This window comes from Gekko japonicus, unplaced genomic scaffold (genome assembly GCF_001447785.1).
Source record: "Gekko japonicus isolate JY-2015 unplaced genomic scaffold, Gekko_japonicus_V1.1 scaffold52, whole genome shotgun sequence".
NCBI classification, from domain to species: domain Eukaryota; kingdom Metazoa; phylum Chordata; class Lepidosauria; order Squamata; family Gekkonidae; genus Gekko; species Gekko japonicus.
Window position 1 is genome coordinate 664,147 of NW_015168653.1, and position 24,517 is coordinate 688,663.

The 24,517-nt window shown below is 40.7% G+C and overlaps 1 protein-coding gene across 1 annotated transcript in view; it reads right to left on the bottom strand.

Moving 5' to 3' along the window:
- The window catches only part of PCCA (propionyl-CoA carboxylase alpha subunit), a 331,566-nt gene that overhangs the window by 147,354 nt on the left and 159,695 nt on the right, over nucleotides 1-24,517 (bottom strand). The window contains exons 17-18 of the mRNA XM_015415102.1: nucleotides 3,962-4,072; nucleotides 89-191 (exon numbers count right to left, since the gene is read on the bottom strand). Coding sequence (XP_015270588.1) covers nucleotides 89-191; nucleotides 3,962-4,072 — 214 coding nt within the window. The remainder of the gene's footprint in view (nucleotides 1-88; nucleotides 192-3,961; nucleotides 4,073-24,517) is intronic.

A 24,517-nucleotide genomic window follows, 5' to 3' on the forward strand; every position in this document is an offset into this window, starting at 1 on the left:
CTGCCAATTCTCAAGAGTGCTTCTGATACATATGTAAAGATGCCATTAATTAAGGAGTTCAAAACATGTAATTTTCTAACAAGCTTACCTTGGGGTCCCTAGAAATCTCTGTGCTCTAAGTTGTTTGGCCACATACAAAGACGCTGCTGTTACTAAGAGCTCTCTTTTTTCAGAATCTGTCAACAAGTGTCCTGTATTTAAAAAAAAAGTTATATGTATCTGAAATATCAACAAAGGAAGTACCTTACTTGTTTATTCACTATTTTTTCTTGCTCCTATTACCTACCGTTGCCCAATCTCTCCACTCCTTCTAGTCAAATTAATATTTAAAATCCCACCAGAAACACAATCAGTAGATCATCCAAACTATAGAACACTCTACGATGTAGCCCACATAATGGAATTTCAGAATCTGAAATTCAGGAATGATTTTATACTTTCAGCTAACGCTGTCCATTTTCACTAAAAATAATCCAAAAATGGAACAAATGAAATGAAACCACAGTATCATATGACATACTGTGACTCATTCTGGTAGCAAATTCTTGTGGGCATTTGAATTCGCTCGAACAGCATGTGTCTCAGTTCTTCATTTCCTAAAGCAAGGGTGGCCAACTTGTTCACAGTGGGAAACCATATGTCCAAGCAGTTGTTCAGGACCCAATCCAGAGGACTGGTGAAGGGAGACACATAAAGAGTCTCACGTACTGTCACAGAAAAATTCTGGAGTGCATTGTTACCTTTTCTGCAGAGGGGTGCCAGCTAGGTCAAAAGTAGCATCCAAACCTCTCCAGTGTTGTTTTGGGGATAGACAACATACGACCCTATGCAAATTCATGCTGGAAGTGGTACTGCTCAAGCAAAAAAGCCTTTGAAACCTATATTGTGCTGGCAAATTGCTAGTCTTTTGCCCTGCCTTGGACGAAGCCACAGGGAGTAAGAAAAGTCACCTCAATATTTTTATATACATATCAACTTTTCTCCCTAATTGGGGACCCAAAGCGGCATTTCAGACCATTCCTCCATCTTCCACTTAATCCTCACAACAACCTTGTGAGGGGATGTTAGGCCGAGAGATTGTGGGGGGTCCAAGGTCACCTGGCAGGCTTCCATGGCTGAGCAGGGGATTTAAGCCTCGCCATCCCAGGTCCTACTCCAACACTCTAAGCTCTACTGCCTGTAGGCTGCCAGTTGGCCATACTTCTCCTGAAAGATACACCATTTTTGTAGTAGTGGTGAGATCAACCAGTTCTAGAAGAAAAGTCTACAGTAGTTTATCTGTTCTCCTGTCAAGCCAAGAACAATACAATTAGTGATATTTTGCTTGGCATTCTAGAAAGGAAAGCAGTGAAGGCAAAACCTTCAAACCTTCACCCATTTCTAGAAGACTGGGAGACTGGGATCTTACTACTCAGTTCTGAAAGTACAGTAATATAGGAACATGGATGCCTTCAGAAAGCCCATCACTAAAGTATGCAAAGCACAAAAAAGAGGATGCCTTTTTAAAAAGCTGCTTTGTGTTGATGAAAGCTGACACGTGAGGAACATATACACTAGAAAATTAGCCTGAACATGTGTCAAGTACTCCACTCCAAGTAAAAATTTAATTAAAAGTTGCCAGCTGAGGTTAATAGGAAATCTGTCAGGATATTTCTTAGAATGAAGTTGTTAAAAATGTTTATTTTATTGATCCCTGAATTTAAAAATCTTATTCTTCTCTAACACATGGGTACTTTGTCTTAATCAAGCCCATTAGTAAAATTATCATTTTCAGACATCCTGTTTTGGAACATGAAAGGAATGGCTGATCTTAGAGTTCTTTAAGTTGATTTTATTTTTTTCAAGGAAAATAGTCTCTGAGAAATCGACAGCACAGTTCCACTTATTTAAATAGGATTTTACTTGCATAGAACTTGTACAGTACAGAGCCTTGGCTATTCCTATTCTCTTCCCTGTTCCCATCACATTCTTGATATAAATTTAAGGATCTCAGGGCCAGTTCATGCAGTCTTTTCTCCATATGATCCATCACTGTATGTACAACTGCACAAAGAAAAAACCATGCAGACTGGAAACACAGTCAAGCAGACAATAATTCCCACATTAAGAATGGCAAGAACATTAGAGCCATGATTACGGAAATCATAGCTGAAGTTTATATGTTCATCAAATAGTTGCCACAATGCTCCCTCTAAGCTATGGAGTCCTGTGAGCAAAAATTCTGCTTTGTGAGCTACTGGCATTAAAGTTGTGAGCCAGTGATTTGGCTACTACATAAATTAGTTTGCTCTAGAGTCATCCTTCCTGAGCTAAGACAAAACTGTGTGAGCCAAAGGCTAAAAAACTGTTAGGTAGCTCACACTAACTCAGCTTAGAGGGAAAGCTGGCCACAATAGTGTTTCCATATGATTTGGTGGTGAAAATAATTTTAAATTTGCAGGCAGAACTTATCATATAAACAAGCCTACAGATTTACACTCCTTTTGAAACAAAAGTTTTTAGCCCTTTACAATTTTTCTAAAGATGTTCTGAAATGATAAACATTTCATTAAAATATTATTAAATTTTTGTCCAAATATTAGTCTAACCATTAAATATTGACAATTATATTATACCCTTATTATTAAGTTGATTGCATCTCTTTCCATTTTCCTCTATAAAAAAATTATAAGGTTATTATTGGGATCAAACTGTTTTGTAAATTATTACTCAGGAGTCAATTGTTATTTCTTTATTATTATCATCATTGCTGTTTCTTTAGTTGAGTGAACTTTTTCTTGTGTTTTGGTTTGATCTGCTGTTTTAAAAGTATGATTAAATTGATTAACGACAATTATTTAAAAATAATGACTTCTAAATTTGTTTTATAAAATCTAGCAAGTTCCCAAAATCATGTCAGCAAAGCATAGATTTGGGTCACTCAACACCTTACTAAATTTCAGCTGTAAACTATTATCTGATCTGATCATACTACATAGGAGTTAAAGATCAGCGTAGTGTACATATATGAAAGAAACAGAACAATATTAAGAGAAGAAACAATGATAATATGTTCAAGAAGTTCAAAAATCACCATAATTTATAATTCTATTGCAAAATGTTTGATTCATTATACTGTGGAAAGGTAAAGCTAATAAAAACATGAAAAACCTATGAAGTTAGCTAATTAATGTTGTCAAGCAACACTAAGAATTGCCACTTTCATTTCAAAATCTGACACAATCGTATCACAAATTCAAAGCAATCTACAATTTATGCCTTGGATGCACTAGCATGCACAATTATTCTAATTAAACTATAAATAAAAAGGAGCGTTCTTTTGGTTATCAGTACCTCTCTATCAACTAAATAGTAGCTCAACTTTCAGTTTTGCAGACATGCTGTAAGGGAGAAAAGACTTCTGCAATGTGTCTCTGGACTTTATGCCAGGTGAGAAACATCCAAACTCATCCATTTTATCCTTACAACAACAGTCCTGTGAGGTAAGTTAGGCGGAGAGTGTATGACTGGCTCAAGGTCACCCAGCAAACTTCCATGTGCGGAAGTGGGGATTCAAACCCGGGACACAGAGATCCTAGTCTGACACTCTAACCACTACATCATGTTAGTTAGACAAGTCTTTGGAGGAAGTTACAGAAGCCTAATAAGTAGATGCATCAATTTAAGCATTTAGAATTAAAACTGCCAGACACACATTGTCTTGATTCCTGCTACCAAAACACCAGTTTCTCTCCAGAGTTTGACTGTTCAGTCTGACAATTAAGAACCAACTTGCATTCTAGCTGTTCTTAAAACTGGGAATAATCATTATTTCAATTTTATAATACATTTTTAAAGATAAAATATTGTGGGCTGAGATTAAAAGTTTGAGAAATAATTTGAAAACTATTTCAGTAGCACAGAGAAATTAAAATCTTATACACATTTCGAATCAGAAATAACATTTCCATTGAGGACTAACCTTTAAAGCCATCAGGATACACGTCTGGCAGAAACTTAGTAGTGATATCTCCCTGGATAAAGCGTGGATGGATTATCACTTCCCGTAGTAAGGCAATATTATGGGTCACACCTAAAAGTAAAGAATGTTTAAGTCATGTTACACTATTGAGTCCTGGAAGAGACAAGGAAACCCAGAACAGAATGGATATGTTAGGCAGATACCTTTAGAGGGATTGGTGCTGGGGGTGGGGGAGAGCTAGAAGCACTCAAGTACAGAAAGATCCAGATGTGAAACATCTGAATAAATGATATTTTATAGCACTACACAATCATTCATTCTGAAAACCAGTTCAACATAATCAAACAAGAGAAACCTCAAGTGAGGCATACATAGTCAAGCTTCACAACACTAACTAGACAATGTTTTATTGTAACAGAGACAATATCACTGGAAAATGCCATGGAACAGAGAAGAGGAACATTTTAAAAGTCAAAACTGACGCTCTCTTTTTCTATTCTTTCACTTCAGAACTAAACACAGACAACCTTTCTGTATGTATGTTGAAACAATTCAAAGACTACATTTTCCACTATAGTGGAAATATTTCAGCTATTTTGTTTAGCCAGTACCAAGCCCCTCTTAACGTAAAGAGCCAGTCTAAGTACTACTGATTAAAGATAACTTCTTAGATCATCTCTTTGTCTGGGAGACCAGATGCTCTGGGAAGAAGCAAATGAGTGCCAGAAAATACATTGGTGGGAGCCCCAGTACCTACCACGTTGGGGATCACTGATGTAGGGGGGGGGGGAGAGAATTAACCAAACATAATCCACATTTAGTGAAACAAAGAAACTCAGAGACACATTTAAGGATAAGGAAACAATATTTAAAAGTGTTGTCTTGAGAACAAGAAAAGCCACATACAAAAACAAAAAAACTGTAGCATAATTAGTGCAAATTTACTTGCATACACACACATCTGAGTACAAATAAGAGTAAACTTTCTGGCCTTGCGGGCATAATTAAAGCCATAGACAAGGATCTCTGGCAGACTCACCAGGGATGCTGAGAAATATGGCTTTATAAATTAAACAAATGAAAATAAACTACTACCACCATCGTCCCAAATGGCTTGATACGGACTTTAAAAAAAGCCCAGAAGGGGCCAAATGTTGAGAACAGTAGCATATCACTTAAAGGAAAAAGGGGTGATAGAAGGATGGAGGCATGTGGTGGAAGGTTCCAAATAGTTCATCCCCCCCACACACACACACACACCTGCAGTTTCTCAAGGGCCTCCAGCTTGCAATACTACAAAATGAAAAACCTGATGAGACAATTTGCTCTCCCAAATTGCTATGCCAGGGGTTCCCAATATAGTGCCTTTGGACATCATGATGCCCGCTGAGACCTCTCCTAGTCCCATCAAGTGTTTTTAGAAAAGGGGGGGCACATGGGGCTTTTGCCCAACAAGGCTTCTGATTGGTCAATGAAGATCTGCTTGGCTGTGCAGGCTTTTTTTAAAAAAAATGTTGCTTTGGCTGCAGCTGTCACCACAGCCCAAGGATCTTCACATGTGACTTAAAGTTAGCTGTGGCGCTCATTTTATGACTGGCTGTACCTCCTGTGGCAGCCATTTTGTGGCTGCACCCACCACACTGTCAGAATTCCAAAGGTGCCTACAGGCTCAAAAAGGTTGGGGACTCCTGTGCTATGCAGTCCCTAATGAGGTGACAGCTGATTTTGACACTGATCTGTTTATGTTTACTGAACTGCCCTCAAGAGCCAAAATCAAGTAGTCTTTTAATTCAGTTCAAACTATGTGCAAAACTTCTGCAGTCAGAGACTCCTGCAATCCTGTCAGCCTTTGTACAGTTCAAAGAGAAGAAGGAGCACATGGTATTCAGAGAGCAGTATCAGGAAAACACTTTGGGTATGTAAATTAGCACTCTAAGCCATGTATTTTTCTCACTGCTGCAAGGACTTACAAGACTATCTTGAACTATCTCTAAAATAAAAAAGCCAACATAACTTTTTAAGCATATTAATAACTGTAGTGCTACAGACTTCTAGTACCCCAAGGCTTAAAAAATTTCAAAGTATGATTTGCAGTTTACCATGACCTCAGTGAAAGTTCACAAGGTATCCCCCATGTGTGTGAATAACTATGAGGCTACAGAAATCTGGACCCCTAGAGGAGTTTACTCCTGGCAACCTGCTGCTTCCAAAACACCGGCCAGACATTAACCCCACATTCTCACAGGATCAAACAGAGGCCAGCCTGCTTGCACACTGAACTATATATTACATCCATCCCACAATGATATTTCCTTCTGCACCAACTTTAAAAAAATCACACTTTGTAATCCAAGCAACCGAGACTGAGGCCACAAAACCTGAAGAATAATCACCTCTGGTTTGGTTTGGTTTTTATTCATTGGGGGGGGGGGGAGGCTGGTTAACAGAAAACAAGAATAACGTTATGGCTTTGTTGTTCTAAGTACCAGGAGAAGAAACATAATGTTAAGGTCAACATGATAAGCAAGCATTTTATTCTACTGTGCTGCACAGAATGGAAAAGGAAAATAAAATGAAACAGCATCTTTTAAAAAATATTTAGCCAATATTGCATCTAATTCTATGGACATTAGAGAAGTTTTGGATCAACGCCTCAAACTTTGGGAGATTTTTTTTAAAAATTCCCTCTGAGGTAATCTATGGACATTAGAGAAGTTTTGGATCAATGCCTCAAACTTTGGGAGATTAAAAAATATATATTTTCCTCTGAGGTAGTCGTTTTCTTAAGGTTTCTAAAACACTACTACCACCACCACAACCAACAGCAACTTTTGCACCCTGCCCTTCCTCAAAAGGAGCTCAACACTTCTGTAAGGTAGGTTAGGCTGAGGCAGTGATTGGGATTTTCCTATTTTATCCTTACAACACTTCTGTGAGGTAAGTTAGGCTGAGGCAGTGACCGGCCCAAGGCCACCCAGTGAAATTGAAGCCTAAGCAGAGACTGAAACACAAGTCTGGTCAGAAATCTAACACACTACTCACTCTAACAGAACTTCACTGAGATTCCTGTGGTGAGAAAATCTCTTCTAGGTGACCAGGCAGGAAAACGTTTCAGTTTACAGAGCAACTTGGACGGTCACACCTCAAACAAACTGCCTACATTTTGAGGGCTTTCAAGGAATTGCTAGAGGAGGAGATAAACAGTTGAGAGATTTGCTTTCCCACTACAGTGTGTGATCTCCAGGTCTAAATGAGTAGTTTCCTGTAGCTCTGAACCAGAGTATCCTAGCACTACATCACAATTACTATAGCCCAGGACTACGGAGTTCCTTTTCTACCCCCAATATGAGAAGTATAATGCACAGAGTGGAGGCTGGTAAATGAGAGTAAGTGGGGCAATGTCCCCCCCCCCCAAATTCCCTCCTGCCCATCTCCTTACTGTCCTCCCCAAAGAATCCAGGAGATGACACACTGTCAGCTGTGTAATCAACCAGTCAGTCTACATCTCCCCTTTGTTAGATGACCACTGCAAGCAAATAAGTCCCTCCCAACAAATGTTCCCCCCAACCAGGCCCATCTAAATCACGACACTAGTTCATTGGGCAGGAATAGCTGTTATTACAGTTCCCACTGGCTGGTTAATGGATCTGTAAAAATCCACAGACCAGGTCAGTCAATCTTTCTTCTTCTCCCACAGAGGAGAGAGGATAAGGGGGGAAAACAACCAGTTGAATAATTCTGCTCTGATGGAGAAATCTGATGGCTATCAAAGCCCTAATGAACTAGAGTACTGTATGTTTAAAACCTCAGTCCCCTCTTCCCCGGAGTCAAAATCAAACCTATAAAATAGAATGACCAGAGAGTTGTGGTTATATTTTTTACACATGCCTCTTGCAGTCAGAATATTTAGCCCTGCCCCTTCACAATCAGCAGGAGGTAGCCATTTTATGTTACTAAGGCTGCGGTCACACGGAACATTAGCCATGCGAGTCAGACGGAAGACATGCGGGTTTTCCGGGCGCGATCTCACCAGCACATCTGGGAAGTGTAGCACTCCCGTGGCTCAAACGAGGCTTCCTGCCGAAACCACGCGGCAAAAAACTAGTACCTCCGAGGTACTAGTCTAAGAAGGGAAAGCCAGGCAAAGAGGACTCACATAGGCACTTGCCTCACAATGAAATATTGCTGCTGGGACTTCCAGTCTGTGGATTGGTGATGGTGGTCGCTCTCCCCAGACCTCGGGGAGGCGATTAGCACACCAGCAGTATGGAGGGGTGCCACCTCAAGTGGCATCCCCACGGAGCCTTTGCGATAGGCTCCAGGCCAGAGGGCTTTTGAGGGGTAGCCTCTTTGATGGCTTGATGCCAGAGAATTGAGGCTTCCCTCTGCCCTAGCGGTCCTGCCGCTGTATGGCCTTTGGGCGCAAGCTAATTCAACCGGGACAAGCGCTGGAGATCGAGCGGAATATTGAATGCAGGGAGCGAGGTCAGAGAAGTGACCAACAATGAACGTGAGTTCTATGTAAACAGAGTATTTTAGAAAAACTGAGCTCCCCCTCCCCGTGGGAAAAGCGGAGCGCAAAGAGGGACACCTCTTAATCACATGGACAGATAAACGCATCGAAGGGGCAAGGGGGGAAGCGAACAGCGATTTTGTTCTGAGAGACTTATCTGAGCGCTGATAGTGAGGCAACCATTTTCGGAGCCCTGGGGAAGCGGTTTGAAATTCTAAACAAACAAAAAAGATGGCGGCCCCACAAAGAAAGTTTAAAACGAAACCAGGCAGTCAGCGCCCAAAACCGGAAGAGGGAGCAGATGTCATGAAAATGTTAGTGGATATGCTCAAGCCGGTGATGGAACAACTCAATGGTATTAACCAGCAACTGACTTCGCTGAACCAAAACTTTGCATTTCAGCAGCGCCAGCTGGCAGAAACAGAGAAGAAAGTGGAGCATGCGAATGAGAGAATCACAGAGATGGATACCGCAAATAAGAAAATGAAGAAAAGGATGGGGGAAGTTGAAACAAAACAAACCCTTCAAGAAAACCATTTGTTACAACTGCAGATGGAAAAGGCTAACATGATTCTTAGATTCCAGAGAGTTCCTGAATCTGAAAAGGAAGATCTGAGGAAGGCTCTTGGCGAGATTGTTGCTCCAGTAACAGGTTTACCAGCGGAAGAAATAATAAAAGATATGGAGGCTGCCTATCGGGCTTACTCCAATTATATTTAAAAAAATAACCTGCCCGGAGAAATTATTGTCAGATTTTCAAGAAGACGGACTAGAGATGCCATTTTAAAAGCAACATCAGCAACTCCTCTGAAACTGGGAAATACTACTATTACGACTTTAATAAAAGATATCCCATTTGAAATTCGTCAAAAGAGGAAAAGCTATAAAGAACTAACTTCCTTTCTTCAAACCAACGGAATTCAGTACAGATGGTCTCTGAAGGTGTTATCTTTAAAATCAATGACAAAAGAGAGAAGACTCCATTTTTGAAGCCAAGGAATTCCTGAGACACCCGTTGGGATCGGGGGAAGAATCTAATGATGAAGAAACCAAGTCAAGTGGCTCTGCTACTTCTGGAATGGATGAGGACTCTGCTGAGGAAACGGGAGCGGGAGCAATGAAAGTTGTATACGATTTCAGAGATAGAAAACAGAAGTAAAGGCAGAAGGACTCTGAAAATTGCCTTTTGAAGCAAAGAAGTAAAGAAGATGCTCAGAGAGTTCTCATATAACAACTAACATATTAATACTGAAGCTGTGAGAAACAAGAACTCTACTAGTAGATTGTTTTACTAACACTTTAAGCATTAACATTTAGTTTTTTGTTTCCAGAACTTCTGAAAAATGGCATCTCCTAAGGGCAAAGGTACAGAGGTTCCTGAAAGTCTCTTTTCCAAAACCAGCAACCCTTAATCCAATTTGGGCTGATTGTATGTAGTTAGCTACTCAGTGATATGAGAATCTCTTTGATATCTACGTGTGGCCAAAGGCCTCCTTCCTTTGGGTTACAACATGGATAAAAAGTCCTTGAATTATGATTTTCATGAGTTCTGGACCAAACTGAGACCTGCAGTGCTCCTATTCCTCTTTATCTCACAAATGTTACTTTCTGAGTAGTGGGTTTTAAGAAGGGGGGAGCATGTGGCAGGATTCTTCTGCTGTACTGGATAGTCCTACTAAGACTGCAAACATAGTAGTAAAACTAAAGGTCGTATTAGGCTGACACCTGCAAAGGGATTGTAAAGTCCTTTTGGTATAATGATTACCTTCTTCTGCAGTGTTGTAAGGCATGAGGATGGAAACAAAAATATAATGTTGGCTCTACTGCACCAGCCCCAATGGATACCAGCTGCCACTGAGTTGCTAAAAATTCTGAGAATTCAACTTTATTATTTGCAGTTGGATTTGTTAGCAGAACCTTTCAAACAGATTGTAAAGCCACTGAATAATCTCTTTTCTTGTAAAATCCTAGTGTATAAATATTAAGATCAAGATATACTATTGACAGTTACAAGTGCATAATTATTGCAAAGCCAGCATGTAAACTGATTGTTATACAGTGATCAAATTAGAAGACTCGTATATTAAGGGAGAACCCCTCAAACTGAAACAGCATCTATTATATCTCAAATTCTAACAAAACATTTTAATCTAATTTAAAGTAACAGGCTATGGTTACATCAGCATGTAGGGTTCCAGAAACTAAGAATCAAGAAGGCTGGGTTCACTTAGATTTCTCCTCTGATTCCCAAGTGCTCTAGGTGGCTTGTGTAAGCTGGAAGAGGTTATTTTAGGTAGATGGTGTGAATATATCATGCTGGAGGATAAGCAGAATAATTTGTCTTTGAAGGCATGAAAATCCCTTTTGCTAGCTATCGGTACCGAGAAGGTCAGCGCAGGCGCAGAGTATCCCAAGGGTGTGATGCACAGAGACCACGAAGAAGATCTGATTGTTATACAGTGATCAAATTAGAAGATTAAGGGAGAACCCCTCAAACTGAAACAGCATCTATTATATCTCAAATTCTAACAAAACATTTTAATCTAATTTAAAGTAACAGGCTATGGTTACATCAGCATGTAGGGTTCCAGAAACTAAGAATCAAGAAGGCTGGGTTCACTTAGATTTCTCCTCTGATTCCCAAGTGCTCTAGGTGGCTTGTGTAAGCTGGAAGAGGTTATTTTAGGTAGATGGTGTGAATATATCATGCTGGAGGATAAGCAGAATAATTTGTCTTTGAAGGCATGAAAGGAATTCATTTGCTCTGGTAATAGCTATATTCAAAATGAGATTGTTTGCAGGATTGGCACCCATTTACTCCAAGGCTGCTCAAGTGAGGTTCATGGCAAGTTAGAACTTGAGCATCAGTTCAACATTCTGCCAATGCACCAAATTTGCCACAATTCCAGAGTAACTGTACCCTGGATCTAATGTAAGATTTTAGTAGGCAACAATCTTTCCAAAACCCCACCCCCAGCCCAGTTATTACTTCTTCATTAGACTACCATCCACAGGAAGAAAGAAAAGCAAAAGCTAGACTCCCCAGCCAGTGTAATCTACAAGAAGACGGACTTTCGCTCTCTAGCACAGAATTTAAGCACCTTAGATCACAGCAAAAATGATACTTACCGCTTTAATATTTGGGAGGGAAAACCTGCACAGACTTACCACCCACCTGACTTCTCTCACCAAAATGTGTATCAATATAATGTAGTATAAAATTATACAGAAATTGTATGAACACAGCAATCTACAAGTTATAGGCTTTAATTAGTAAAACTCAGAATAAGCTGTTGTAGCTCATCATTCATGGGAAATGTTCTTCAGAATAAATATTTACTGACACTAAACATATTCTGTGTTGATTAGCCCTTTTTACACTATTAAGCTTCTGTCAACTTGACATTCACAAAACACAAATCTGCATTTATCCATGTAAACTTAATTGGTGTCCTACATGTCTCTCCACAGATAAACAATTCAATATATTTAACTTGCTGAGAATTTTAATTGTGTTAAGTGGAATGGAAAGAACTTCATTGGCATAGTTATTAGTTGCAAAAGCATTGCATTCATTTTTATGAGAGATTTAAACTGCATAATTATAACTGAGCATCGTTAGTGTGCAAGATTATCTTTAGAAATGCACTGTACACATCTGACATTTAATACATGTTTCATTTTATTAAACTAGTACTGGGGGAGGGGTCCTGCTGTACTCAGCTGCAAAATATACCTCCGGAAAAGCATTAATACTGAAAAGGAAGGACACCACTCACTCCCCACCAACAGAAATCCACAATCATTTCAAATGTTTTGTGTCTGTGACAAAACTGTGTAAAATATAAGCATGCATCCAATCAGATGACAGATTCCCCCATATCAAGTAAATCAATGACTGCAATCCTACCCACAATTAGTGCAGAATTATGTCCCTTACCTAACTCCAGGTAAGGCTGCAGTTTTGAGAAATGCCATACATGACCAATAACTGTATATTTTTCTGGTATAAACAGATCACATCATATGGATTACTTCTCCCATTTCCTGTTCAGGGGTGGATATTATTTACTGTCTAAATGACATTACTATATCTGAACCACAGAAATATTCATAATTTATAGGCTTTTCTGCCTTTTTCCTATGGTCACATACAGCCTCAGATAATAGGCAAGATCGAAAGAACTACCTCAGGCTCATGCAAAGGCCTGCATGTACCCTGTGGAAAGTGTCATTTTCTGTTCTTTTGAAAAAAGATAATCAGCAATATATCACAGACCTTTTTTAAAATCTCCTTCATTTACAAAACCAATTTCCCATGAGGTATGGGTGGACTACTGTTTAAGTAAAACAAATCTAGAGCCATTACAGACTCAGAATGATCTCCACCATTCTTTGACTTCTGGCCAATAGATTAGTCGTATTATTCAGGATACAGGAATTAATAGCATTGCCATGTCTCTAAATCATTGTATAAGTATATGCAGTTGAAGGTACTCAGTTATAAAGTACCAGAAGTATCCAGACCACAGAACTACAGTAACTGGGGCAGGAGGCACATTTTTACCGAAGCCATGGCACTGGGTAAAGGACCCCAAAAAGTAACTACTATAATTCTGCTGTGGGTTTTTACTCCACTCCGAGCCATCAAGGTCAGTACAGCTAATGAAAAATGCCATATCTGAAATACAGACATGAGGCATGCTGGAGCTCAGTGTTGGGGACTAAATAAGTAGGAAATGTTCCTGCCTCCTTTTGATTCATGCCCTCTCCAGAGGCTGCCGGAGAGATTTTAGAATCTTCATCTGTAAACAGGAAGAGTCTCTTTCGCTTTTCGCGAAAGGGTAAGACTTAAAAACAAACATGAGAATTATAGAAAGATGGAAAATGGGACACCCAATAAATTTATTAAAATAGGGAAGTGAGAAAGAAATTAGATTGTTAAAGGAACTCTCCTTTAGAAAATTATATTCGCTACTCTTCAGTTCCTTCTCCTGCTGTTTTTTCCCCAAACCATTTTCCTGTACTTTCCACACTGCTCCCACTACCCACAGCTCCTCTTTGTTTCTATTTAATCTACCCTGGGTCGGGTTCAACCTTACTTTATATCTATTTTCCTTTGTTCCTACTGTTAACCTCCCCTGCCCCCTGAGCTTCTGTTCTTTGAAATTTCTGTTTTTGTCTCCTCTTGTTCTTTTCTTCCCTGTGCCCTCTAATAATAATTCCTGATCTGCACCCCAATTGTTTTCAGTGCAGCTTCTATTCCATCATCTGTGACGGATTTGAGGGGAAAAGAAAGAGATAGATTGCTTTGATTTACCCCAGGATCTATATGCCAAGGAGATCTAATGAAGACGCTGTGTAGAGTTTGTGATCATGGGTGGGGAAAGTACAAACTTTTCTTACTTGTTTTTGAACACAGTCATAAAATGGCCTAAAACGGAGTCTATGATCTCTACAGCACTTCCAAATTCTGTGAACTATTGTAAACAACTACAGAATTGCACACTCTAGGTCTATTGCGATTTACAGTGTTCTTACTGTAAGTTGGTTCTAGATTAGCATTTATTACAGCATTTTATTTCAGTTTTTTCAGTAATTATCCTGATACAAATCTACACCTACTGTATAAGTTTGTAACACACACTAAATTCATACAAACAGCATCCACACATACATGTTCCAGAACTGTAGTGAAACTTCTGCTAAAAAAAAAAAGTTTTGTTTCAGAGGTAGCCATGTTGGTCTGCAGATCTTCTTCAGATCTTATCTCTGTGTCATCTTCTAAGAGTGTTGTTCTAGCATAGGATCCACAGACTGAAACAATCCCAAATAATTGCCCCAGAACAGACTCTTCATGTGGCAGACCTGGCACAGGGACAGAGTGGGTATGATATTATGTTCAGTAAGTGGTAGTTGTCCAGAGGGCTCAGAACAACTCAGACAAGCAAAGTCATTCATCTCAAAATCTGACTCGTAAAATCCACTTGAAACTACAAGTTTAATGAATCAATATTTATTAAGTCTCTTGTACACTATTTCATGAGGGGCTGTGGTGGCTCAAGTGGTTAAGACGCTGAACTGCAGACCGGAAGGTCAGTAGTTCAGCAGTTCGAGACCCAAGTGCAGCAAGACGGAGTGAGCTCTTGTCTCTGGTCCCAGCTCCTGCCAACCTAGCAGTTTGAAAGCAAGAAATTGTAAGTAGATAAATAGGTACCGCTTCGGTGGCTAGGTAACAGCGTTCCGTGCGCCTTGGCGTTTAGTCATGCTGGCCACATGACCATGGAAATGTCTCTGGACAGCGCTAGCTCTTCGGCTTGGAAACAGAGATGAGCACCGCATCCCTAGAGTCGGATTCTACTGGCTTTCGAGCAAGGGAAACCTTAACCTTTACCTATACTATTTCATGTATGCTGAGAAGGAAACAACATGCTTTTGTTTATGAACCCAGCTTTATTATTTTCAGAGGGGAGGGGATCTGAAATCTGTGTCCATTCTGAAATTTAAAACCTTTTGCAGTCCCAATGACATTACTAGGAGTACAGTGGGTCCCTAATACTTTCAGCTCCACCATGCAGCCTCAAATTTATCACCATGTTAATTTTCTGCATTCAATAAGTGCAGGGTTTGCCATGGACAAGATGTCTCCTTCCAGGGGTCTCTCCCTCCCCACACACACATTTACTCTTCCCCCCTTCAGCCCTGGATGGGGTTGCCAAATTCCAGGTCAGGGCTGGAGTTCTTCAGAAATTATAATTGAACTCCAAACTACAGAGATCAGCTCCCCTGGAGGAAATGGCACCTTTGGAGGCTCTATATCACAGAGTCTAGGATAAACTGAAGTCCCTTCTCAGGCGCTACCACCTAATCTTCAGGAATTCCCCAACCTACAGGTGGTAGCTGGAGATCTCCCAGGATTACAACTGATCTCCGGGTGACAAAGATCAATTCCTCTGGATAAAATGGCTGCTTTGAAAAGTGGACTCTATGGCATTATACCCCGTCGAAATCCCTTACCCCCCCCCCAAACCCCACCCTCAAAATCTCCAGGAATTTCCCAACCCAGAGGTGGTAACCCTACTCAGACAAGACCCTTCTCTGTTAGGGCATGTCTTGATGTATGACCAAATATAAAGATCCCACGCAGATTGAACAAGAAACAGTTTATTAATCAAATACCATAGCAGTTAAATAAATAAGAAAACATTTATAAAAATGGGGCAGAATTAATACAGGGACACTACAACTACAACTCACACAGAAAAGAAACAGGCTGGCATACAACAGAGTTACCTAATGCAACTGCTTTAAAAGGTAAAGGTTCCCTTGCTTGAAAGCCAGTCGAATCCGACTCTAGGGTTGCGGTGCTCATCTCCGTTTCCAAGCTGAAGAGCCAGCGCTGTCCAAAGACGTTTCCGTGGTCATGTGGCCGGCATGACTAAACACTGAGGCGCACAGAACGCTGTTACCTTCCCACTGAAGTGGTACCTATTTATCTATTTTTTCAATTCAAATACCTTTTATTGGCATACAATATTAAAAGCGTTTCCCAATAATACAATCCAAAAGAAATTATAAAATAGATAGTCATGACTATGTCAGGCCTAACTCAAGTTGTCACAAGTTAGATTCAACCATACAAAAGATGCCTGAATCATAAAATAAACTGGCATTCCAAACTTTTAAACTTAAGTTTTTAAACTTATAAATTAAGAATCATTAATATGATCAGGGTTACTCTTCCGTTTTATAAAACAATGGAGAAACTTAGCTGTCAGTTCAATGATCTCCAGATCTCGTGAAGCAAGGAGAATGCTGTTACCTTCCCACTGAAGTGGTACCTATTTATCTACTTGCAATTTCTTGCTTTTGAACTGCTAGGTTGGCAGGAGCTGGAACTAGAGCCGGGAGCTCACTCCGTCATGCGGCAACTCGGGTCTCGAACTGCTGAACTACTGACCTTCACCAGGCTGCAGTTCAGCGTCTTAACCACTTGAGCCACATTACTTGGTTGCTATTCTTGTCTCAATATCTGATCCCAGTAGGCCAGACTCACTCTACCACAGAGTGAGGGATCAGCTTCCAAAAACAGCCTTACTACCACTCAGCTTCAGGGAGTGAACCATCCCTCATATGCTCTGTTAGAGCTCTGTCTCCTTGACAGCAATTAGTGCTGGTTTCCCTCCATTTTTCCCCAGCCCAATGTTATGGCTTGCAGGGTGCTTGGGAACTGTAAGCCTGTTGGAAAATTCACACAAAGGCCTCAGGTCTTTGGGGAACAGAGGCTTATCTGAGGCCTACAGGCTGCTCACTCCTCAGTCTTAGGTCTAGGATCATGAAAGCATCATGTCATTTTTCGTTTTTATTATGGCTAAGGGCCTCAGCAGCTGGAACTGGCCTTGGCCTATCTAGACCTCTCACAGGACTGGTCTAAGGTCCATATTAAGTACTTATGCGTGCTAGAAATTATATATCTCAGGGTTCCCTGTACTTGGAATGCTACCATTTCAGTATTCCCAAGAGGTTTAGCAGCCTAGAATACATATCTAACTGAGGCCGAGCCACAGCTAGATAAGTTGTGGGGGAAGGGGGGAAAGCTACACTGACAGGGATGAGAAGCAAATCCATGACATGCTCAGCTCCTAGCAAGTTCAGGGGGGAGAGGGGAGAGTCTGCAAAGCTTTTAATTATGAGCCCTCCATTATATACAGTGGCAAAATCACTAACTGGTTTATCTACTATTTGTGTAAAATCATGATGCTGGCAAAGTTTAAAAAAAATTACGTCCTGGAAAAGTAAACTCATACATAAAAGTGTACTTGGGAGCAATCCAAATTTCATCTGAATGTACAATTTCACACTGAATGTACAATTCCACACTTGGCTATATACAAGTAAATTCTGAAGAAGTTATTCTAAAAGGAGAGGCAGTTTCGTTCATGCTCGGGTCTTCTCTTTAACAAAATTCTATTATTCTACATATAGCACACACTACCTAGAATTTTACATCATCTAGTCTCTTGAGCAGGGGAGGAAAAGTCTTGATAATTTTCAAGATTAACCCTTTATACAAAACCAGGGTCTTCTTCCTCCCGGAACACATTTATTTATTCCATATTCAAATGCAATCTGGACACCATACAGACATTAAAATTGGGCAGCCCCTACCAGCCAGGCAGAAGATACACAGATAAAAGGGCTGGGAAAGGGAAGAAGTAAAAGAAGCAAATAATATGGAGAAAGCCTGAGCAAAGAATGAAGAAACAGCTATAGCCTCTGTGCTTCAAAGATCAGATAGGTGCTATGAGAACCTTGTGACAGGTGGAATGAGAGGAGGACTTCATCTGTGGACCTCTGACAGGATGACAAGAGACATTCATCCACAACACATGCAGTTTTCATCAGTGCTTATGTCTCCCAAAGATCAGCCACAGGGCCTGCTGCACAGGAACTTTTGTTCTCTGGAAACAAATTTTGAGTCCAGTGGCACCTTTAAGACCATTAAAAGTTTATTCAAGGTATGAGCTTTTGTGTGCACGCATGCTTCTTCAGATATATAGAAACGGAAGTTAATGTTTCATATATATAGGGTGATGCCTCTACATGGGTGAACAGCAAATTAGCATACGACTTAATGAAGATGTTTTGACACATGCAAAGATTAAATAGCAATAACAAGCTCAGTTTATAGGTCACAATATGTTTGGATTTAATTACGGGGGGGAAACAGTGGAGCAATAAATATGTCAAAGTATGAGACTAATATGTAAAACTATCCTTCTTAATTGTTAAGAGTAATTGAGATTCTGCTGTTACATTCCATTCGTATCCTCTCAAGCGTGGTTATCTGTAAAATTATCTATCTGTTCTTCATGTATACTATATAAGGTTCAAGAATTTATTTGGACAGTGTCCTATACCACTAACTCTCATCGCCATGTCCTAAACCACTCTCCAAATTCTGTAAAGTGTCAGGTTTAATGGTCAGGGACCTGCAAACCTTCGGGAACGCCTCTCCCAGTATGCCCCTGGAAGAGTATTATGCTCAGGTAATAAGAACTTCCTGGTGGTCCCTGGCTCAAGAGAAGTCCAGCTGTCCTCGACCAGCGCCACGGCTTTCTCGGCCCTGGCCCCCGCCTAGTGGAATGCTCTGCCGGAAGACATCCGTGCCCTGCTGGTGTTGTTGCTGTTCCGCAGGGCATGCAAGGCAGAGATGTTCCGTCAGGCCTTCGGTTGAGGACAGTGACGGGGCATCCTTGGCACTCTCACATAATTCCCTATCCTTAGTAACCCCTACCCCAAGGAGGCTGGGGAGCTGGAATCCTTCCCGCCATCTTATATACTGTAAGTATGTTATTTATTTATTGGAAATTACTGGGTTTTAACTTAGTTTTAACTTGAGATTTGTATCATAATCTGTTGTAAGCCGCCCTGAGCCCTGTTTCTAGGGAAGGTCAGCCTAGTAAATCTAATTAAATAAATAAATAAATTCATGCTGATTACGCACAACTGTGAAGTTTGTTCATCCCCTTTTGAAAGCCTGAAAGCAGCAGTTTGTATGGCAAGATGGGAGTGGGGAGTGGTATGGGAATGGCATGTGCTGCAGAAATTCCAGTTTCTGAGGAGACACTGTGGAAACTTCTGGGTCAGCTGACAGAAATCTCCCAGGATGTCTTACAGGTTCTGTACATACACAGCCATGTGAAGTTTAATTTTTAAGGATTATATTTTTTCTTTATGTTTTATTCTGTAACTGTGATTTAAGTTGTATTGACAAGACAAAAGACTCCCAGCTTAGAGTTTCACCTTGTTATAGAGACTACCTCAGCAAGCAACACAAACTACAGACTGTCAAAAGAAAGAGAACGCTCAAGTGTTATATAACTGTACCCTAATTCATACACTTACGTATATAAATACATTTAGTGTTTATAGGATTCTATGTTTCTGTAATTGCCCCTCATTACCTTTGATATAAGTCCCTGAGAGTATCCTGTGGAGAAATGCATATTAGTTGAGGTTATACATTAGTTTCAATTAGGATTTTTTCTTACTGCTGATTTAGATTTTTTTTTTTCCAGGCTTGAACAGTTTGACAAGTTTTAATAGCCCTAACGAAACATAGGCAAACCCTTTATTAACCTACCCCTCTTCTTCAGATTCAGTAAGTGTTCCTTCTACCGATAAAGTCTGTTTCAAATCCCATCTTGCGTATAGGCCAGATTGGCCTTCACAAGAAACAAGCCTTTCTCAGTTATCACCCTAGAACTTTTGAACTGTCTTCCACAAACTGTTTATTTTTCTTTCTCATGGCATTCTAGATTCATGTAACAACGATCCTATTTTGTTCTGCTTTTGTAAATTAGCCCTAATGTGCATTTCTTGCTGATTAGCCCTCTAGTTTGAAGGCTTGCTTTGGTATTTCAGTTTTGAAGATGATGTTTTCATCTGGGATTTTAAGATGTTGTGTGTGACTGTTTTGTACATTGCTGCGGGAGCAAGAACTGAAAACCAGTTTAGAAATAAAATAAATATTTTATTAAAATATGGTTAAAGGCAGCTTACACATCATTATAAAGTATTATAATTTAAAAGCATCGAACTACAAACTCCATTTAACCCCCTCTCTTAAGAACTACAAACTCCTGCCAACCTAGCAGTTCGAAAGCAAGAAATTGCAAGTAGATAAATAGGGACCACTTCGGTGGGAAGGTAACAGCCACATGACCACGGAAACGTCTTCGGACAGCGCTGGCTCTTCGGCTTTGAAACGGAGATGAGCACCGCAACTCTAGAGTCGGACTCGACTGGCTTTCGAGCAAGGGAACCTTTACCTTTACCTTAAGAGAGACCTGCAGATATATTCCATTAAATGCTCACAAATAAAATACTCTTGTAGCACCTCCTAAAAATTTCTAAAGATGGTGCCCTCTCATCTCCTCAGGAAGCCCATTCCAAAGTGGGAGTGACTGTGGAGAAGGCATAAGCTCTGACTGATGTCAGACTGGCTACCTTATGTGAGAGACCTGCCAGTATGTGGAGCCTAAAGACTGCAGTAGGTGCACTGAATACATGGGAGGAGATGGTCCTTTAGATAAGTGAGCCTTATGACATGAAGGTCTTTCAGGGTCATAACCAGTAGCTTCAACTGGACTCATAAACAAATTGGCGGCCAATGTACCTGTTTCAAGGAAGTCAAATGTTCCCACCAGCTAGCCACTGATAGTAATCAGCAGCCTGCATTCTGAACCAGCTGAAATTGCTGGGTTGTCTTCAAGAGCAGCCCAACATCTTGTGGAATAAAGAAATTAAAATGACTAAATGTCAAATATTAAGGGAGAATTGGTATAAAATGTTTTCAATGGTATATTACTCCCAAAGACATTGCAAAAACTAATAAACAGTACAATGGTAAGTGCTGAAAATGTCAGAATATGGATGCAACATTTTACCATATGTGGTGGACATATAAGAAAGCAAGAAAATACTGGACAGAAGTACATGAAGAAATGCAAAAGATATTAAAATTCAAGTTTGTGATGGATATCATCAGAAGTTAAGCAGGAGGACTGGCCTTGGTTAGTACTCAGATGAGAGACCACCAAGGAAGTCTGGAGTTGCTACGCAGAGACAGGCAGTGGCAAACCATCTTTGTTCATCTCTTGCCTTGAAAATCCTATGGGGTTGGCTGTGATTTGACAGCACTTTTGCCAGGGGTGGAAACTTGTCAGAAGGTAAAAAATACTGATTTTACTGACCAAAATTCCAAAAAAACCTGACCAAATACTGACAAATTACTGAACAATTTAATGTCAGCCTACTGATAAGCTAGCATTTTAAATGTAAAACTAGGACTTCATTAAAAATTATTACTATTTGATCTCCACCATCCCCATAGCCAGCCCCATAGTTAGATGTGACCCCGATAAAAGGATTGAACACCTTTTTATTGAACTTTTTCATGAACAGAGGACAGTGTTTTCATTATTGTACAAAGTTTGAGGCAAAAAAATTCCCTTTTAAAAATAATCACATACTGCAAATAATAAAACAGCAAAAACCTATTAAAACCAAACATAAAGTAATAATTATGACAACAAAACATAATTACTGTAAGGTAAGATTTGTCTTTGCTTTTATTTTATATTTGGTTTTTCGATGAAAAAAGAACCAGCCAGCAGCCTGCCATCCCTAGTGGAGGTCGTGTCGGGCTGGGCACTGGACCACCCTAGACTGATTGCGTGATTTCAATGTCCAGGCAGACGATGTGGCCTCCACTCAGGCGATAGACCTAGTGTCATCCGTGGTGGCGTTGAGACTCTCCCAATATGTAACGACTCCCACTCATCGGGCCAGATCTTCGCAGCAGGGGTCACAGTGAACCGGATAACTGCCTCAGCAGTGCCATGGTCGGACCATCATGCCCTGAAGGCCCATATGAATGTTTCACTCCAACCCTGTTTGGGTGGTGAGCAGATTTCAGCTCACTTACAGAGCCAAATGGACCCTATGTGGCTTCAAATGGCCCTGCGGGATCCGATGCCCCCTGGCGGCTCATTAGATGAGCTTGTGGAGGATTGGCACAGCTGACTTTCAGCAGCCATCGATGAGATCGCTCCCCAACGTCCTCTGTGCCCTCACTCTAGGCTGGCTCCTTGGTTTACCCAGGAGTTGTGGCTGATGAAGCGAAGGCTAAGATAGCTAGAGCGGCAGTTGCAGTGCGCTTGTGACAAAGCCACAACAACATCTTATAGGACATTTATGAGATCCTATGAGATGGCAGTCAAAGACACTAAGAGTATTATGTGGCCATGATTGTGTCTGTGAGCTCATGGCCAGCCCAATTATCTAGAATAATTCAGTCTATGACTGTTCTGCCACAAGGCAGACCAAATGTTAAGGAACTGGACACTGGCTGTGAGGCCTTTGTGAGCTACTTTGCAGATAAAGTCCTGTTGCTCTGCCGTGACCTCCCAGCCACAGTTGAGACAGTAAGTGAACTCGAGGCTCCATGCACATCTTCTAATCAGGTTATGGATTATTTCAGTCCACTCAGCCTGGAGGAAGTTGACAAACTGCTCTTAACTGTATGCCCTACCATGTGCTGCCTTGACCCATGACCATCATGGCTAATTAAAGCTGACCGTGATGCGTTTCGAGATGCCCTAAGGGAGATTATCAACAAGTCCCTCTCAGAGGGACAGTTCCCTAGGGCACTCAATGAAGCTGTGGTTCGTCGCCTCCTGAAGAGGACATCTCTGGATCTGGCCAATTTGGCTAATTACCAGCTAGTCTCCAATCTTCCCTATTTGGACAAAATAATTGAGAGGGCCATGGCAATTCAGCTACGGAGCTTTTTGGATGACACTTCCATTCTAGATCCTTTCCAGTCCGGTTTCTGCCCAGGCCATGGGACAGAGACAGGGCTTGTCGCCCTCGCAGATGACCTCCAGAAGCATCTGGAACAGGATGGATTGGCAGTGATGTTGCTGTTGGACATGTCGGCAGCGTTCGACATAGTTGACCATCAGTTACTGCTCCACCGCCTTGCCGACACTGGAGTCCAGGGACCTGCCTTGCAATGGCTGGCTTCCTTCCTTCAGGGTTGGGAACAAAGGGTGGCACCCCCAAATCCATGTGGGTCCTCTCCTCTTCACTCCGTGAAATGCTGGTAATTTTGCTGCTGCCTCCATAGACTTCATCCTTAAAGACTGGTAACTATAGCCTTCCCTGAAATTGCTCTCTCCTCTCCTCCCTGATTTCCTCTTAGCCAGCCTTGTATGTGTCTTCAGTGTGTATGTATATTTTTTTGCTCATTTTTATTTCTTTTTAATAAAAAGCCTTACCAGTGGAACATCTGCCTCGTTTATTTTGAGAGTTCTCTTAATGGAAAAATCCCTGTAAACACTGGTGGAGAATCTCTCGCTCTGTCTCCTTAGAGCTAATTCGCCCAATTAACTAGGAGACTCCCTCTTTGGGTAACATTTCCAGGAAGGTCAAACTTATAGATGTGTTCTGCTTCAAAAACTAGATGCAATAAAATGTGCCAGCAACATTAAAACAGCTCACTGCCCAACTGCAAAAACAGAAAATCGTACCTTGTAGCTTTCAAGAGAAGCCTCCCTGAAATAGTACAGCCTTCCAGCACTTTTCAATGGCTAGGATATTAAGTGTTTTTATGCTGTCTCCAGAAAACTATACTACAAAACTGGAGCAATGATTTTTAAAAAGGTAGTGGAAGTTCAAATGCCACTTGCATTGAAGGCACCACAAGCAACAGCAAAGCATGGCTAATGCATAGGTCCATATAAGACTAGGCAATCCTTCAGATGTGCAAGTACCATGCCATGAAAGGCTTTAAAGGTACGAAACAGCACTTGAACCTGAAACCACAAATAAGGGCCCAGTTAAGTTGTTTTAAAATGGAAATATAAGCATCCTGACTAATCTCATTCAAAAGATAGGCAGCCACATTTAGCACTAATTAAAGCAGGGGTGTCAAACATGTGGCCCAGGGGCCAGATGAGGCCCCCAGAGGGCCTCTATCAGGCCCTCACTGTCTCCTGCTTCTTCCTCCAGTTCTGTTGCTTGCTTTGCCAGACTCTCTCAATCTCTCAGGAGAGACAGATAGGAAAGCTTCTTCTTCTTTTTTAAAAAACATTTTTATTGCTTTTTCTATACTACAAACCTACAGGGTCAGGGGAAGGGAACAACCTAAAACTACGAGTAGCAAGGGTCATTAATACATGAGTTTAAAGTAGTCAATATTTCCCTATTACCCAGATAGTAATACATGAAAGTTGATACTGTAAAAGTATAAAAGTATAAAGCGAGCAATCACAATCATACTTGGCTAAAGTGTGTGCTTCTTAGCTTTAAGATTATTAATTAATAATAAACATCAGATTGTAAAAGTTACTCTATTTTGCTTATTTCCTTCCTCTACGTTTCTTATCAAAATCCAGTCTAACTTTTAAAGCAGCAGCCCCTAATTCTGCTTCAAAGTCTGAGGATTCTGCCGAGCTGCTTGAGGTATTGTCAAA